At 43.3% G+C, this 18,671-nt stretch overlaps 1 protein-coding gene across 1 annotated transcript in view; it reads right to left on the reverse strand.

Moving 5' to 3' along the window:
• Nucleotides 1-18,671, reverse strand: part of SLC35F5 (solute carrier family 35 member F5) — a 193,669-nt gene that overhangs the window by 112,676 nt on the left and 62,322 nt on the right. The window contains exon 6 of the mRNA XM_075285927.1: nt 6,714-6,789. Within this exon, the coding sequence (XP_075142028.1) occupies nt 6,714-6,789 (76 nt within the window). The remainder of the gene's footprint in view (nt 1-6,713; nt 6,790-18,671) is intronic.

Genomic DNA, 18,671 nt, shown 5'->3' on the forward strand with positions numbered 1-18,671 from the left:
TAATATTACATGTCATATACAGTAGATTACTGGAGAGGAGGTCGGGGTATAGTGTAATATTACAAGTCATATACAGTAGATTACTGGAGAGGAGGTCGGAGTATAGTGTAATATTACATGTCATATACAGGAGATTACTGGAGAGGAGGTCGGGGTATAGTGTAATATTACATGTCATATACAGTAGATTACTGGAGAGGAGGTCGGGGTATACTGTAATATTACGTCATATACAGTAGATTACTGGAGAGGAGGTCGGAGTATAGTGTAATATTACATGTCATATATAGGAGATTATTAGAGAGGAGGTCGGGACATAGTGTAATATTACATGTCATATATAGGAGATCATTAGAGAGGAGGTCGGGATATAGTGTAATATTACATGTCATATATAGGAGATTACTGGAGAGGAGGTCGGGGTATAGTGTAATATTACATGTCATATATGGGAGATTATTAGAGAGGAGGTCGGGATATAGTGTAATATTACATGTCATATATAGGGGATTACTGGAGAGGAGGTCGGGGTATAGTGTAATATTACATGTCATATATAGGAGATTACTGGAGAGGAGGTCGGGGTATAGTGTAATATTACATGTCATATAGAGGGGATTACTGGAGAGGAGGTCGGGGTATAGTGTAATATTACATGTCATATATAGGAGATTACTGGAGAGGAGGTCGGAGTATAGTGTAATATTACATGTCATATATAGGAGATTATTAGAGAGGAGGTCGGGATATAGTGTAATATTACATGTCATATATAGGAGATTACTAGAGAGGAGGTCGGGATATAGTGTAATATTACATGTCATATATAGGAGATTACTAAAGAGGAGGTCGGAGTATAGTGTAATATTACATGTCATATATAGTAGATTACTGGAGAAGAGGTCGGGATATAGTGTAATATTACATGTCATATATAGGAGATTACTGGAGAGGAGGTCGGGGTATAGTGTAATATTACATGTCATATATGGGAGATTATTAGAGAGGAGGTCGGGATATAGTGTAATATTACATGTCATATATAGGGGATTACTGGAGAGGAGGTCGGGGTATAGTGTAATATTACATGTCATATATAGGAGATTACTGGAGAGGAGGTCGGGGTATAGTGTAATATTACATGTCATATATAGGAGATTACCGGAGAGGAGGTCGGAGTATAGTGTAATATTACATGTCATATATAGGAGATTACTGGAGAGGAGGTCGGAGTATAGTGTAATATTACATGTCATATATAGTAGATTACTGGAGAGGAGGTCGGGGTATAGTGTAATATTACATGTCATATATAGGAGATTACTGGAGAGGAGGTCGGGATATAGTGTAATATTACATGTCATGTACAGTAGATTACTGGAGAGGAGGTCGGAGTATAGTGTAATATTACATGTCATATACAGTAGATTACTGGAGAGGAGGTCGGGATATAGTGTAATATTACATGTCATATATAGGAGATTATTGTAGAGGAGGTCGGGGTATAGAGTAATATTACATGTCATATACAGTAGATTACTGGAGAGGAGGTCGGGATATAGTGTAATATTACATGTCATATTTAGTAGATTACTGGAGAGGAGGTCGGGGTACAGCGTAACATTACGTCATATATAGTAGATTACTGGAGAGGAGGTCGGGGTATAGTGTAATATTACATGTCATATACAGTAGATTACTGGAGAGGAGGTCGGGGTACAGCGTAATATTACGTCATATATAGTAGATTACTGGAGAGGAGGTCGGGGTATAGTGTAATATTACATGTCATATTTAGTAGATTACTGGAGAGGAGGTCGGGGTATAGTGTAATATTGCATGTCATATATAGGAGATTACTGGAGAGGAGGTCGGGGTATAGTGTAATATTACATGTCATATATAGGAGATTACTGGAGAGGAGGTCGGGATATAGTGTAATATTACATGTCATATATAGTAGATTACTGGAGAGGAGGTCGGGATATAGTGTAATATTACATGTCATATACAGTAGATTACTGGAGAGGAGGTCGGGGTATAGTGTAATATTACATGTCATATATAGTAGATTACTGGAGAGTAGGTCGGGGTATAGTGTAATATTACATGTCATATATAGTAGATTACTGGAGAGGAGGTCGGGATATAGTGTAATATTACATGTCATATACAGTAGATTACTGGAGAGGAGGTCGGGGTATACTGTAATATTACATGTCATATACAGTAGATTACTGGAGAGGAGGTCGGGGTATACTGTAATATTACATGTCATATATAGTAGATTACTGGAGAGGAGGTCGGGATATAGTGTAATATTACATGTCATATATAGTAGATTTCTGGAGAGGAGGTCGGGGTATAGTGTAATATTACATGTCATATACAGTAGATTACTGGAGAGGAGGTCGGGATATAGTGTAATATTACATGTCATATATAGTAGATTATTGGAGAGGAAGTCGGGATATAGTGTAATATTACATGTCATATATAGGAGATTACTGGAGAGGAGGTTGGGGTATAGTGTAATATTACATGTCATATATAGGAGATTATTAGAGAGGAGGTCGGGATATAGTGTAATATTACATGTCATATATAGGAGATTATTGTAGAGGAGGTCGGGGTATAGAGTAATATTACATGTCATATACAGTAGATTACTGGAGAGGAGGTCGGGATATAGTGTAATATTACGTCATATATAGTAGATTACTGGAGAGGAGGTCGGGGTATAGTGTAATATTACATGTCATATACAGTAGATTACTGGAGAGGAGGTCGGGATATAGTGTAATATTACATGTCATATACAGGAGATTACTGGAGAGGAGGTCGGGGTATAGTGTAATATTACATGTCATATACAGTAGATTACTGGAGAGGAGGTCGGGATATAGTGTAATATTACATGTCATATATAGTAGATTACTGGAGAGGAGGTCGGGGTATAGTGTAATATTACATGTCATATATAGTAGATTACTGGAGAGGAGGTCGGGGTATACTGTAATATTACATGTCATATACAGTAGATTACTGGAGAGGAGGTCGGAGTATAGTGTAATATTACATGTCATATATAGGAGATTATTAGAGAGGAGGTCGGGATATAGTGTAATATTACATGTCATATATAGGAGATTACTAGAGAGGAGGTCGGGATATAGTGTAATATTACATGTCATATATAGTAGATTACTGGAGAGGAGGTCGGGGTATAGTGTAATATTACATGTCATATATAGGAGATTACTAAAGAGGAGGTCGGAGTATAGTGTAATATTACATGTCATATATAGGAGATTACTGGAGAGGAGGTCGGGGTATAGTGTAATATTACATGTCATATATGGGAGATTATTAGAGAGGAGGTCGGGATATAGTGTAATATTACATGTCATATATAGGGGATTACAGGAGAGGAGGTCGGGGTATAGTGTAATATTACATGTCATATATAGGAGATTACTGGAGAGGAGGTCGGGGTATAGTGTAATATTACATGTCATATATAGGAGATTACCGGAGAGGAGGTCGGAGAATAGTGTAATATTACATGTCATATATAGGAGATTACTGGAGAGGAGGTCGGAGTATAGTGTAATATTACATGTCATATATAGTAGATTACTGGAGAGGAGGTCGGGGTATAGTGTAATATTACATGTCATATATAGGAGATTACTGGAGAGTAGGTCGGGGTATAGTGTAATATTACATGTCATATATAGTAGATTACTGGAGAGGAAGTCGGGATATAGTGTAATATTACATGTCATATATAGGAGATTACTGGAGAGGAAGTCGGGGTATAGTGTAATATTACATGTCATATATAGTAGATTACTGGAGAGGAGGTCGGGGTATAGTGTAATATTACATGTCATATATAGTAGATTACTGGAGAGGAGGTCGGGGTATAGTGTAATATTACATGTCATATATAGGAGATTACTGGAGAGGAGGTCGGGATATAGTGTAATATTACATGTCATATATAGGAGATTACTGGAGAGGAGGTCGGGGTATAGCGTAATATTACGTCATATATAGGAGATTACCGGAGAGGAGGTCGTGGTAGAGCGTAATATTACATGTCATATATAGTAGATTACTGGAGAGGAGGTCGGGGTATAGTGTAATATTACATGTCATATATAGTAGATTACTGGAGAGGAGGTCGGGGTATAGTGTAATATTACATGTCATATATAGGAAATTACTGGAGAGGAAGTCGGGGTATAGTGTAATATTACATGTCATATATAGTAGATTACTGGAGAGGAGGTCGGGGTATAGTGTAATATTACATGTCATATATAGGAGATTACTGGAGAGGAGGTCGGGATATAGTGTAATATTACATGTCATATACAGTAGATTACTGGAGAGGAGATCGGGGTATACTGTAATATTACATGTCATATATAGTAGATTACTGGAGAGGAGGTCGGGATATAGTGTAATATTACATGTCATATACAGTAGATTACTGGAGAGGAGGTCGGAGTATAGTGTAATATTACATGTCATATATAGTAGATTACTGGAGAGGAGGTCGGGATATAGTGTAATATTACATGTCATATATAGTAGATTACTGGAGAGGAGGTCGGGGTATAGTGTAATATTACATGTCATATATAGGAGATTACTGGAGAGGAGGTCGGGATATATTGTAATATTACATGTCATATACAGTAGATTACTGGAGAGGAGGTCGGGGTATAGTGTAATATTACATGTCATATATAGTAGATTACTGGAGAGGAGGTCGGGATATAGTGTAATATTACATGTCACATACAGTAGATTACTGGAGAGGAGGTCGGGGTATACTGTAATATTACATGTCATATATAGTAGATTACTGGAGAGGAGGTCGGGATATAGTGTAATATTACATGTCATATACAGTAGATTACTGGAGAGGAGGTCGGGGTATAGTGTAATATTACATGTCATATACAGTAGATTACTGGAGAGGAGGTCGGAGTATAGTGTAATATTACATGTCATATACAGTAGATTACTGGAGAGGAGGTCGGGATATAGTGTAATATTACATGTCATATATAGGAGATTATTGTAGAGGAGGTCGGGGTATAGAGTAATATTACATGTCATATACAGTAGATTACTGGAGAGGAGGTCGGGATATAGTGTAATATTACATGTCATATTTAGTAGATTACTGGAGAGGAGGTCGGGGTACAGCGTAACATTACGTCATATATAGTAGATTACTGGAGAGGAGGTCGGGGTACAGCGTAATATTACGTCATATATAGTAGATTACTGGAGAGGAGGTCGGGGTATAGTGTAATATTACATGTCATATTTAGTAGATTACTGGAGAGGAGGTCGGGGTATAGTGTAATATTGCATGTCATATATAGGAGATTACTGGAGAGTAGGTCGGGGTATAGTGTAATATTACATGTCATATATAGTAGATTACTGGAGAGGAGGTCGGAGTATAGTGTAATATTACATGTCATATATAGGAGATTATTAGAGAGGAGGTCGGGATATAGTGTAATATTACATGTCATATATAGGAGATTACTAGAGAGGAGGTCGGGATATAGTGTAATATTACATGTCATATATAGGAGATTACTAAAGAGGAGGTCGGAGTATAGTGTAATATTACATGTCATATATAGTAGATTACTGGAGAGGAGGTCGGGATATAGTGTAATATTACATGTCATATATAGGAGATTACTGGAGAGGAGGTCGGGGTATAGTGTAATATTACATGTCATATATGGGAGATTATTAGAGAGGAGGTCGGGATATAGTGTAATATTACATGTCATATATAGGGGATTACTGGAGAGGAGGTCGGGGTATAGTGTAATATTACATGTCATATATAGGAGATTACTGGAGAGGAGGTCGGGGTATAGTGTAATATTACATGTCATATATAGGAGATTACCGGAGAGGAGGTCGGAGTATAGTGTAATATTACATGTCATATATAGGAGATTACTGGAGAGGAGGTCGGAGTATAGTGTAATATTACATGTCATATATAGTAGATTACTGGAGAGGAGGTCGGGGTATAGTGTAATATTACATGTCATATACAGGAGATTACTGAGGGGGCCACACGGTGGCTCAGTGGTTAGCACTGTGGCCTTGCAGCACTCGGTCCTGGTGTTCAAATCCCGACAAGAGCAAAAAAACATCTGCCAGGAGTTTGTATGTTCTCCCCGTGTTTGCATGGATTTCCATCCTATATACCAAAGACTTACTGATAGGGGAAAAAAAATGTACATTGTGAGCTCTATGTGGGGCTCACAATCTACATAAAAAATATATATATATATATATAGTAGATAACTGGATGTAGAGCCATATTACATGTTATATATAGTAGAATGCCGGAGATATGGTATGAATGTTAAATACCGGTGTACTAGATTAGAAGACGTTCCGCTATCCTGATATATTACATGTTACGTGAAGGCGGAGATGCATAAACACTAGTCTGTTATTACCTTTACAAGGCCGGTCACCTCCAGCCAGACAAGCAGATATCCTGAACTAGGCCACAGCGTAATAAGAAGGTGGGATAGTTGTGAAGAAAACAATATATGGAGACTCCCATGTGAACAGCGCCCTCAGCAGACAAGGACAGGGAGCTGTACCCACCAGCATGAATCCACAGCGGCATGACAGGATCTACTCACGTTTCTCATTATTTGCGGTCTGGATTTTTTCAGTCTCCAGTTCATGAAACTTGACAGGGACATAGAGGGGTTCACTCTGCAGAACAGATGACAGAAGACGGGACCTCAGACCAGTGATATTATCCTCTAACCTCTGGCTTACACCGCTAGACGCGACAATAACCTTACCAGGGTGTGATTGGGGGAGTAATAACCTTACCAGGCTGTGATTGGGGGTGTAATAACCTTACCATGGTGTGATTGGGGGTGTAATAACCTTACCATGGTGTGATTGGGGGTGTAATAACCTTACCAGGGTGTGATTGGGGGAGTAATAACCTTACCATGGTGTGATTGGGGGAGTAATAACCTTACCAGGGTGTGATTGGGGGAGTAATAAACTTACCAGGCTGTGATTGGGGGTGTAATAACCTTACCATGGTGTGATTGGGGGTGTAATAACCTTACCATGGTGTGATTGGGGGTGTAATAACCTTACCAGGGTGTGATTGGGGGAGTAATAACCTTACCAGGGTGTGATTGGGGGAGTAATAAACTTACCAGGCTGTGATTGGGGGTGTAATAACCTTACCATGGTGTGATTGGGGGTGTAATAACCTTACCAGGCTGTGATTGGGGATGTAATAACCTTACCAGGGTGTGATTGGGGGAGTAATAACCTTACCATGGTGTGATTGGGGGAGTAATAACCTTACCAGGGTGTGATTGGGGGAGTAATAAACTTACCAGGCTGTGATTGGGGGTGTAATAACCTTACCATGGTGTGATTGGGGGTGTAATAACCTTACCATGGTGTGATTGGGGGTGTAATAACCTTACCAGGGTGTGATTGGGGGAGTAATAACCTTACCAGGGTGTGATTGGGGGAGTAATAAACTTACCAGGCTGTGATTGGGGGTGTAATAACCTTACCAGGGTGTGATTGGGGGTGTAATAACCTTACCAGGCTGTGATTGGGGGTGTAATAACCTTACCATGGTGTGATTGGGGGTGTAATAACCTTACCATGGTGTGATTGGGGGTGTAATAACCTTACCAGGCTGTGATTGGGGGAGTAATAACCTTACCAGGGTGTGATTGGGGGTGTAATAACCTTACCAGGCTGTGATTGGGGGTGTAATAACCTTACCATGGTGTGATTGGGGGTGTAATAACCTTACCATGGTGTGATTGGGGGTGTAATAACCTTACCAGGGTGTGATTGGGGGAGTAATAACCTTACCATGGTGTGATTGGGGGAGTAATAACCTTACCAGGGTGTGATTGGGGGAGTAATAAACTTACCAGGCTGTGATTGGGGGAGTAATAACCTTACCAGGCTGTGATTGGGGGTGTAATAACCTTACCAGGGTGTGATTGGGGGTGTAATAACCTTACCAGGGTGTGATTGGGGGTGTAATAACCTTACCAGGCTGTGATTGGGGGTGTAATAACCTTACCATGGTGTGATTGGGGGTGTAATAACCTTACCATGGTGTGATTGGGGGTGTAATAACCTTACCAGGCTGTGATTGGGGGAGTAATAACCTTACCAGGGTGTGATTGGGGGTGTAATAACCTTACCAGGCTGTGATTGGGGGTGTAATAACCTTACCATGGTGTGATTGGGGGTGTAATAACCTTACCATGGTGTGATTGGGGGTGTAATAACCTTACCAGGGTGTGATTGGGGGAGTAATAACCTTACCATGGTGTGATTGGGGGAGTAATAACCTTACCAGGGTGTGATTGGGGGAGTAATAAACTTACCAGGCTGTGATTGGGGGTGTAATAACCTTACCATGGTGTGATTGGGGGTGTAATAACCTTACCATGGTGTGATTGGGGGTGTAATAACCTTACCAGGGTGTGATTGGGGGAGTAATAACCTTACCATGGTGTGATTGGGGGTGTAATAACCTTACCAGGCTGTGATTGGGGGAGTAATAACCTTACCAGGGTGTGATTGGGGGTGTAATAACTTTACCAGGGTGTGATTGGGGGTGTAATAACCTTACCATGGTGTGATTGGGGGTGTAATAACCTTACCATGGTGTGATTGGGGGTGTAATAACCTTACCAGGGTGTGATTGGGGGAGTAATAACCTTACCATGGTGTGATTGGGGGTGTAATAACCTTACCAGGCTGTGATTGGGGGAGTAATAACCTTACCAGGCTGTGATTGGGGGTGTAATAACCTTACCAGGCTGTGATTGGGGGTGTAATAACCTTACCAGGGTGTTATTGGGGGAGTAATAACCTTACCAGGGTGTGATTGGGGGAGTAATAACCTTACCAGGCTGTGATTCGGGGTGTAATAACCTTACCATGGTGTGATTGGGGGTGTAATAACCTTACCATGGTGTGATTGGGGGTGTAATAACCTTACCAGGGTGTGATTGGGGGAGTAATAACCTTACCATGGTGTGATTGGGGGAGTAATAACCTTACCAGGGTGTGATTGGGGGAGTAATAAACTTACCAGGCTGTGATTGGGGGTGTAATAACCTTACCATGGTGTGATTGGGGGTGTAATAACCTTACCATGGTGTGATTGGGGGTGTAATAACCTTACCAGGGTGTGATTGGGGGAGTAATAACCTTACCATGGTGTGATTGGGGGTGTAATAACCTTACCAGGCTGTGATTGGGGGAGTAATAACCTTACCATGGTGTGATTGGGGGTGTAATAACCTTACCAGGGTGTGATTGGGGGTGTAATAACCTTACCAGGGTGTGATTGGGGGTGTAATAACCTTACCAGGGTGTGATTGGGGGAGTAATAACCTTACCATGGTGTGATTGGGGGTGTAATAACCTTACCATGGTGTGATTGGGGGAGTAATAACCTTACCAGAGTGTGATTGGGGGTGTAATAACTTTACCATGGTGTGACTGGGGATGTAATAACCTTACTAGGGTGTGATTGGGGATGTAATAACCTTACCAGGGTGTGATTGGGGATGTAATAACCTTACCATGGTGTGATTGGGGGAGTAATAACCTTACCAGGGTGTGATTGGGGGAGTAATAACCTTACCATGGTGTGATTGGGGGTGTAATAACCTTACCAGGCTGTGATTGGGGGAGTAATAACCTTACCAGAGTGTGATTGGGGGAGTAATAACCTTACCAGGCTGTGATTGGGGGTGTAATAACCTTACCAGGGTGTGATTGGGGGTGTAATAACCTTACCAGGCTGTGATTGGGGGTGTAATAACCTTACCAGGGTGTGATTGGGGGAGTAATAACCTTACCATGGTGTGATTGGGGGTGTAATAACCTTACCATGGTGTGATTGGTGATGTAATAACCTTACCAGGGTGTGATTGGGGATGTAATAACCTTACCAGGGTGTGATTGGTGGTGTAATAACCTTACCATGGTGTGATTGGGGGTGTAATAACCTTACCAGGCTGTGATTGGGGGTGTAATAACCTTACCAGGCTGTGATTGGGGGTGTAATAACCTTACCAGGCTGTGATTGGGGGTGTAATAACCTTACCAGGGTGTGATTGGGGGAGTAATAACCTTACCATGGTGTGATTGGGGGTGTAATAACTTTACCATGGTGTGACTGGGGATGTAATAACCTTACCAGGGTGTGATTGGGGATGTAATAACCTTACCAGGGTGTGATTGGGGATGTAATAACCTTACCATGGTGTGATTGGGGGAGTAATAACCTTACCAGGGTGTGATTGGGGGAGTAATAACCTTACCATGGTGTGATTGGGGGTGTAATAACCTTACCAGGCTGTGATTAGGGGAGTAATAACCTTACCAGAGTGTGATTGGGGGAGTAATAACCTTACCAGGCTGTGATTGGGGGTGTAATAACCTTACCATGGTGTGATTGGGGGTGTAATAACCTTACCAGGCTGTGATTGGGGGTGTAATAACCTTACCAGGGTGTGATTGGGGGAGTAATAACCTTACCATGGTGTGATTGGGGGTGTAATAACCTTACCATGGTGTGATTGGGGATGTAATAACCTTACCAGGGTGTGATTGGGGATGTAATAACCTTACCATGGTGTGATTGGGGAAGTAATAACCTTACCATGGTGTGATTGGGGGTGTAATAACCTTACCAGGCTGTGATTGGGGGAGTAATAACCTTACCAGAGTGTGATTGGGGGAGTAATAACCTTACCATGGTGTGATTGGGGGTGTAATAACCTTACCAGGCTGTGATTGGGGGTGTAATAACCTTACCAGGGTGTGATTGGGGGTGTAATAACCTTACCAGGCTGTGATTGGGGGTGTAATAACCTTACCAGGGTGTGATTTGGGGAGTAATAACCTTACCATGGTGTGATTGGGGGTGTAATAACTTTACCATGGTGTGACTGGGGATGTAATAACCTTACCAGGGTGTGATTGGGGATGTAATAACCTTACCAGGGTGTGATTGGGGATGTAATAACCTTACCATGGTGTGATTGGGGGAGTAATAACCTTACCATGGTGTGATTGGGGGAGTAATAACCTTACCATGGTGTGATTGGGGGTGTAATAACCTTACCAGGGTGTGATTGGGGGTGTAATAACCTTACCAGGGTGTGATTGGGGGAGTAATAACCTTACCAGGGTGTGATTGGGGGAGTAATAACCTTACCATGGTGTGATTGGGGGTGTAATAACCTTACCAGGGTGTGATTGGGGGTGTAATAACCTTACCAGGCTGTGATTGGGGGTGTAATAACCTTACCAGGGTGTGATTGGGGATGTAATAACCTTACCATGGTGTGATTGGGGGTGTAATAACCTTACCATGGTGTGATTGGGGATGTAATAACCTTACCAGGGTGTGATTGGGGATGTAATAACCTTACCATGGTGTGATTGGGGGAGTAATAACCTTACCAGGGTGTGATTCAGGGTGTAATAACCTTACCAGGGTGTGATTGGGGATGTAATAACCTTACCATGGTGTGATTGGGGGTGTAATAACCTTACCAGGGTGTGATTGGGGATGTAATAACCTTACCAGGGTGTGATTGGGGGAGTAATAACCTTACCAGGGTGTGAATGGGGGAGTAATAACCTTACCAGGGTGTGATTGGGGGAGTAATAACCTTACCAGGGTGTGATTGGGGAGTAATAACCTTACCAGGGTGTGATTGGGGGAGTAATAACCTTACCAGGGTGTTATTGGGGGTGTAATAACCTTACCAGGCTGTGATTGGGGGTGTAATAACCTTACCAGGGTGTGATTGGGGGAGTAATAACCTTACCAGGGTGTGATTGGGGGAGTAATAACGTTACCAGGGTGTGATTGGGGGTGTAATAACCTTACCAAGCTGTGATTGGGGGTGTAATAACCTTACCAGGGTGTGATTCGGGGTGTAATAACCTTACCAGGGTGTAATTGGGGGAGTAATAACCTTACCATGGTGTTATTGTGTGAAATAACCTTACCATGGTGTGACTGGGGGTGTAATAACCTTACCAGGGTGTGATTGGGGTTTAATAACCTTACCATGGTGTGATTGGGGGTGTAATAACCTTACCATGGTGTGATTGGGGGAGTAATAACCTTACCAGGGTGTGATTGGGGGAGTAATAACCTTACCAGGGTGTGACTGGGGGAGTAATAACCTTACCAGGGTGTGATTGGGGAGTAATAACCTTACCAGGGTGTGATTGGGGGAGTAATAACCTTACCAGGGTGTGATTGGGGGTGTAATAACCTTACCAGGGTGTTATTGGGGGTGTAATAACCTTACCAGGCTGTGATTGGGGGTTTAATAACCTTACCAGGGTGTGATTGGGGGAGTAATAACCTTACCAGGGTGTGATTGGGGGTGTAATAACCTTACCAAGCTGTGATTGGGGGTGTAATAACCTTACCAGGGTGTGATTGGGGGTGTAATAACCTTACCAGGGTGTGATTCGGGGTGTAATAACCTTACCAGGGTGTTATTGGGGGAGTAATAACCTTACCATGGTGTGATTGGGGGTGTAATAACCTTACCATGGTGTGATTGGGGGTGTAATAACCTTACCAGGGTGTGATTGGGGGTGTAATAACCTTACCATGGTGTGATTGGGGGTGTAATAACCTTACCAGGGTGTTATTGGGGGTGTAATAACCTTACCAGGCTGTGATTGGGGGAGTAATAACCTTACCAGGGTGTGATTGGGGGTGTAATAACCTTACCAGGGTGTGATTGGGGGTGTAATAACCTTACCAGGGTGTGATTCGGGGTGTAATAACCTTACCAGGGTGTTATTGGGGGAGTAATAACCTTACCATGGTGTGATTGGGGGTGTAATAACCTTACCATGGTGTGATTGGGGGTGTAATAACCTTACCAGGGTGTGATTGGGGGTGTAATAACCTTACCAGGGTGTGAATGGGGGTGTAATAACCTTACCAGGGTGTGATTGGGGGTGTAATAACCTTACCAGGCTGTGATTGGGGGTGTAATAACCTTACCATGGTGTGATTGGGGGAGTAATAACCTTACCAGGCTGTGATTGGGGGAGTGATAACCTTACCATGGTGTGATTCGGGGTGTAATAACTTTACCATGGTGTGATTGGGGGTGTAATAACCTTACCAGGGTGTGATTGGGGGTGTAATAACCTTACCAGGGTGTTATTGGGGGTGTAATAACCTTACCAGGCTGTGACTGGGGGTGTAATAACCTTACCATGGTGTGATTGGGGGAGTAATAACCTTACCAGGCTGTGATTGGGGGAGTAATAACCTTACCATGGTGTGATTCGGGGTATAATAACCTTACCAGGGTGTGATTGGGGGTGTAATAACCTTACCAGGGTGTGATTGGGGGTGTAATAACCTTACCAGGGTGTGATTGGGGGTGTAATAACCTTACCATGGTGTGATTTGGGGTGTAATAACGTTACCATGGTGTGATTGGGGGTGTAATAACCTTACCAGGGTGTGATTGGGGGAGTAATAACCTTACCAGGGTGTGATTGGGGGAGTAATAACCTTACCATGGTGTGATTGGGGGTGTAATAACCTTACCAGGCTGTGATTAGGGGAGTAATAACCTTACCAGAGTGTGATTGGGGGAGTAATAACCTTACCAGGCTGTGATTGGGGGTGTAATAACCTTACCATGGTGTGATTGGGGGTGTAATAACCTTACCAGGCTGTGATTAGGGGAGTAATAACCTTACCAGAGTGTGATTGGGGGAGTAATAACCTTACCAGGCTGTGATTGGGGGTGTAATAACCTTACCAGGGTGTGATTGGGGGTGTAATAACCTTACCAGGCTGTGATTGGGGGTGTAATAACCTTACCAGGGTGTGATTGGGGGAGTAATAACCTTACCATGGTGTGATTGGGGGTGTAATAATCTTACCATGGTGTGATTGGGGATGTAATAACCTTACCAGGGTGTGATTGGGGGAGTAATAACCTTACCAGGGTGTGATTGGGGGAGTAATAACCTTACCAGGGTGTGATTGGGGAGTAATAACCTTACCAGGGTGTGATTGGGGGAGTAATAACCTTACCAGGGTGTGATTGGGGGTGTAATAAACTTACCAGGGTGTTATTGGGGGTGTAATAACCTTACCAGGCTGTGATTGGGGGTTTAATAACCTTACCAGGGTGTGATTGGGGGAGTAATAACCTTACCAGGGTGTGATTGGGGGAGTAATAACCTTACCAGGGTGTGATTGGGGGTGTAATAACCTTACCAAGCTGTGATTGGGGGTGTAATAACCTTACCAGGGTGTGATTGGGGGTGTAATAACCTTACCAGGGTGTGATTCGGGGTGTAATAACCTTACCAGGGTGTTATTGGGGGAGTAATAACCTTACCATGGTGTGATTGGGGGTGTAATAACCTTACCATGGTGTGATTGGGGGAGTAATAACCTTACCATGGTGTGATTGGGGGAGTAATAACCTTACCATGGTGTGATTCGGGGTGTAATAACCTTACCATGGTGTGATTGGGGGAGTAATAACCTTACCAGGGTGTGATTGAGGGAGTAATAACCTTACCATGGTGTGATTCGGGGTGTAATAACCTTACCATGGTGTGATTGGGGGAGTAATAACCTTACCATGGTGTGATTGGGGGAGTAATAACCTTACCATGGTGTGATTGGGGGTGTAATAACCTTACCAGGGTGTGATTGGGGGTGTAATAACCTTACCATGGTGTGATTGGGGGTGTAATAACCTTACCAGGGTGTTATTGGGGGTGTAATAACCTTACCAGGCTGTGATTGGGGGAGTAATAACCTTACCAGGGTGTGATTGGGGGTGTAATAACCTTACCAGGGTGTGATTGGGGGTGTAATAACCTTACCAGGGTGTGATTCGGGGTGTAATAACCTTACCAGGGTGTTATTGGGGGAGTAATAACCTTACCATGGTGTGATTGGGGGTGTAATAACCTTACCATGGTGTGATTGGGGGTGTAATAACCTTACCAGGGTGTGATTGGGGGTGTAATAACCTTACCAGGGTGTGATTGGGGGTGTAATAACCTTACCAGGGTGTGATTGGGGGTGTAATAACCTTACCAGGGTGTGATTGGGGGTGTAATAACCTTACCAGGGTGTGATTGGGGGTGTAATAACCTTACCAGGCTGTGATTGGGGGTGTAATAACCTTACCATGGTGTGATTGGGGGAGTAATAACCTTACCAGGCTGTGATTGGGGGAGTAATAACCTTACCATGGTGTGATTCGGGGTGTAATAACTTTACCAGGGTGTGATTGGGGGTGTAATAACCTTACCAGGGTGTGATTGGGGGTGTAATAACCTTACCAGGGTGTGTTTGGGGGTGTAATAACCTTACCATGGTGTGATTGGGGGTGTAATAACCTTACCAGGGTGTGATTGGGGGTGTAATAACCTTACCAGGGTGTTATTGGGGGTGTAATAACCTTACCAGGCTGTGATTGGGGGTGTAATAACCTTACCATGGTGTGATTGGGGGAGTAATAACCTTACCAGGCTGTGATTGGGGGAGTAATAACCTTACCATGGTGTGATTCGGGGTATAATAACCTTACCAGGGTGTGATTGGGGGTGTAATAACCTTACCAGGGTGTGATTGGGGGTGTAATAACCTTACCAGGGTGTGTTTGGGGGTGTAATAACCTTACCATGGTGTGATTTGGGGTGTAATAACGTTACCATGGTGTGATTGGGGGTGTAATAACCTTACCAGGCTGTTATTGGGGGTGTAATAACCTTACCATGGTGTGATTGGGGGAGTAATAACCTTACCAGGGTGTGATTGAGGGAGTAATAACCTTACCATGGTGTGATTCGGGGTGTAATAACCTTACCATGGTGTGATTGGGGGAGTAATAACCTTACCATGGTGTGATTCGGGGTGTAATAACCTTACCATGGTGTGATTCGGGGTGTAATAACCTTACCATGGTGTGATTTGGGGTGTAATAACCTTACCATGGTGTGATTCGGGGTGTAATAACCTTACCATGGTGTGATTGGGGGAGTAATAACCTTACCATGGTGTGATTGGGGGAGTAATAACCTTACCATGGTGTGATTGGGGAAGTAATAACCTTACCATGGTGTGTTTGGGGGTGTAATAACCTTACCATGGTGTGATTGGGGGAGTAATAACCTTACCATGGTGTGATTGGGGGAGTAATAACCTTACTAGGGTGTGATTGGGGGTGTAATAGCCTTACCAGGCTGTGATTCAGGGTGTAATAACCTTACCATGGTGTGATTGGGGGAGTAATAACCTTACCATGGTGTGATTGGGGGAGTAATAACCTTACCAGGGTGTGATTCAGGGTGTAATAACCTTACCAGGGTGTGATTGGGGAGTAATAACCTTACCAGGGTGTGATTGGGGGTGTAATAACCTTACCAGGGTTTGATTGGGGGTGTAATAACCTTACCAGGGTGTAATTGGGTGTGTTATAACCTTACCAGGGTTTGATTGGGGGTGTAATAACCTTACCAGGGTGTTATTGGGGGTGTAATAACCTTACCAGGCTGTGATTGGGGGAGTAATAACCTTACCAGGGTGTGATTGGGGGTGTAATAACCTTACCAGGGTGTGATTGGGGGTGTAATAACCTTACCAGGGTGTGATTCGGGGTGTAATAACCTTACCAGGGTGTTATTGGGGGAGTAATAACCTTACCATGGTGTGATTGGGGGTGTAATAACCTTACCATGGTGTGATTGGGGGAGTAATAACCTTACCAGGGTGTGATTGGGGGAGTAATAACCTTACCAGGGTGTGATTCAGGGTGTAATAACCTTACCAGGGTGTGATTGGGGGTGTAATAACCTTACCATGGTGTGATTGGGGGTGTAATAACCTTACCAGGGTGTTATTGGGGGTGTAATAACCTTACCAGGCTGTGATTGGGGGAGTAATAACCTTACCAGGGTGTGATTGGGGGTGTAATAACCTTACCAGGGTGTGATTGGGGGTGTAATAACCTTACCAGAGTGTGATTCGGGGTGTAATAACCTTACCAGGGTGTTATTGGGGGAGTAATAACCTTACCATGGTGTGATTGGGGGTGTAATAACCTTACCATGGTGTGATTGGGGGTGTAATAACCTTACCAGGGTGTGATTGGGGGTGTAATAACCTTACCAGGGTGTGAATGGGGGTGTAATAACCTTACCAGGGTGTGATTGGGGGTGTAATAACCTTACCAGGCTGTGATTGGGGGTGTAATAACCTTACCATGGTGTGATTGGGGGAGTAATAACCTTACCAGGCTGTGATTGGGGGAGTGATAACCTTACCATGGTGTGATTCGGGGTGTAATAACTTTACCATGGTGTGATTGGGGGTGTAATAACCTTACCAGGGTGTGATTGGGGGTGTAATAACCTTACCAGGGTGTTATTGGGGGTGTAATAACCTTACCAGGCTGTGACTGGGGGTGTAATAACCTTACCATGGTGTGATTGGGGGAGTAATAACCTTACCAGGCTGTGATTGGGGGAGTAATAACCTTACCATGGTGTGATTCGGGGTATAATAACCTTACCAGGGTGTGATTGGGGGTGTAATAACCTTACCAGGGTGTGATTGGGGGTGTAATAACCTTACCAGGGTGTGATTGGGGGTGTAATAACCTTACCATGGTGTGATTTGGGGTGTAATAACGTTACCATGGTGTGATTGGGGGTGTAATAACCTTACCAGGGTGTGATTGGGGGAGTAATAACCTTACCAGGGTGTGATTGGGGGAGTAATAACCTTACCATGGTGTGATTGGGGGTGTAATAACCTTACCAGGCTGTGATTAGGGGAGTAATAACCTTACCAGAGTGTGATTGGGGGAGTAATAACCTTACCAGGCTGTGATTGGGGGTGTAATAACCTTACCATGGTGTGATTGGGGGTGTAATAACCTTACCAGGCTGTGATTAGGGGAGTAATAACCTTACCAGAGTGTGATTGGGGGAGTAATAACCTTACCAGGCTGTGATTGGGGGTGTAATAACCTTACCAGGGTGTGATTGGGGGTGTAATAACCTTACCAGGCTGTGATTGGGGGTGTAATAACCTTACCAGGGTGTGATTGGGGGAGTAATAACCTTACCATGGTGTGATTGGGGGTGTAATAATCTTACCATGGTGTGATTGGGGATGTAATAACCTTACCAGGGTGTGATTGGGGGAGTAATAACCTTACCAGGGTGTGATTGGGGGAGTAATAACCTTACCAGGGTGTGATTGGGGAGTAATAACCTTACCAGGGTGTGATTGGGGGAGTAATAACCTTACCAGGGTGTGATTGGGGGTGTAATAAACTTACCAGGGTGTTATTGGGGGTGTAATAACCTTACCAGGCTGTGATTGGGGGTTTAATAACCTTACCAGGGTGTGATTGGGGGAGTAATAACCTTACCAGGGTGTGATTGGGGGAGTAATAACCTTACCAGGGTGTGATTGGGGGTGTAATAACCTTACCAAGCTGTGATTGGGGGTGTAATAACCTTACCAGGGTGTGATTGGGGGT

This window comes from Leptodactylus fuscus, chromosome 8, assembly GCF_031893055.1.
Source record: "Leptodactylus fuscus isolate aLepFus1 chromosome 8, aLepFus1.hap2, whole genome shotgun sequence".
Taxonomy (NCBI): Eukaryota; Metazoa; Chordata; class Amphibia; order Anura; family Leptodactylidae; genus Leptodactylus; species Leptodactylus fuscus.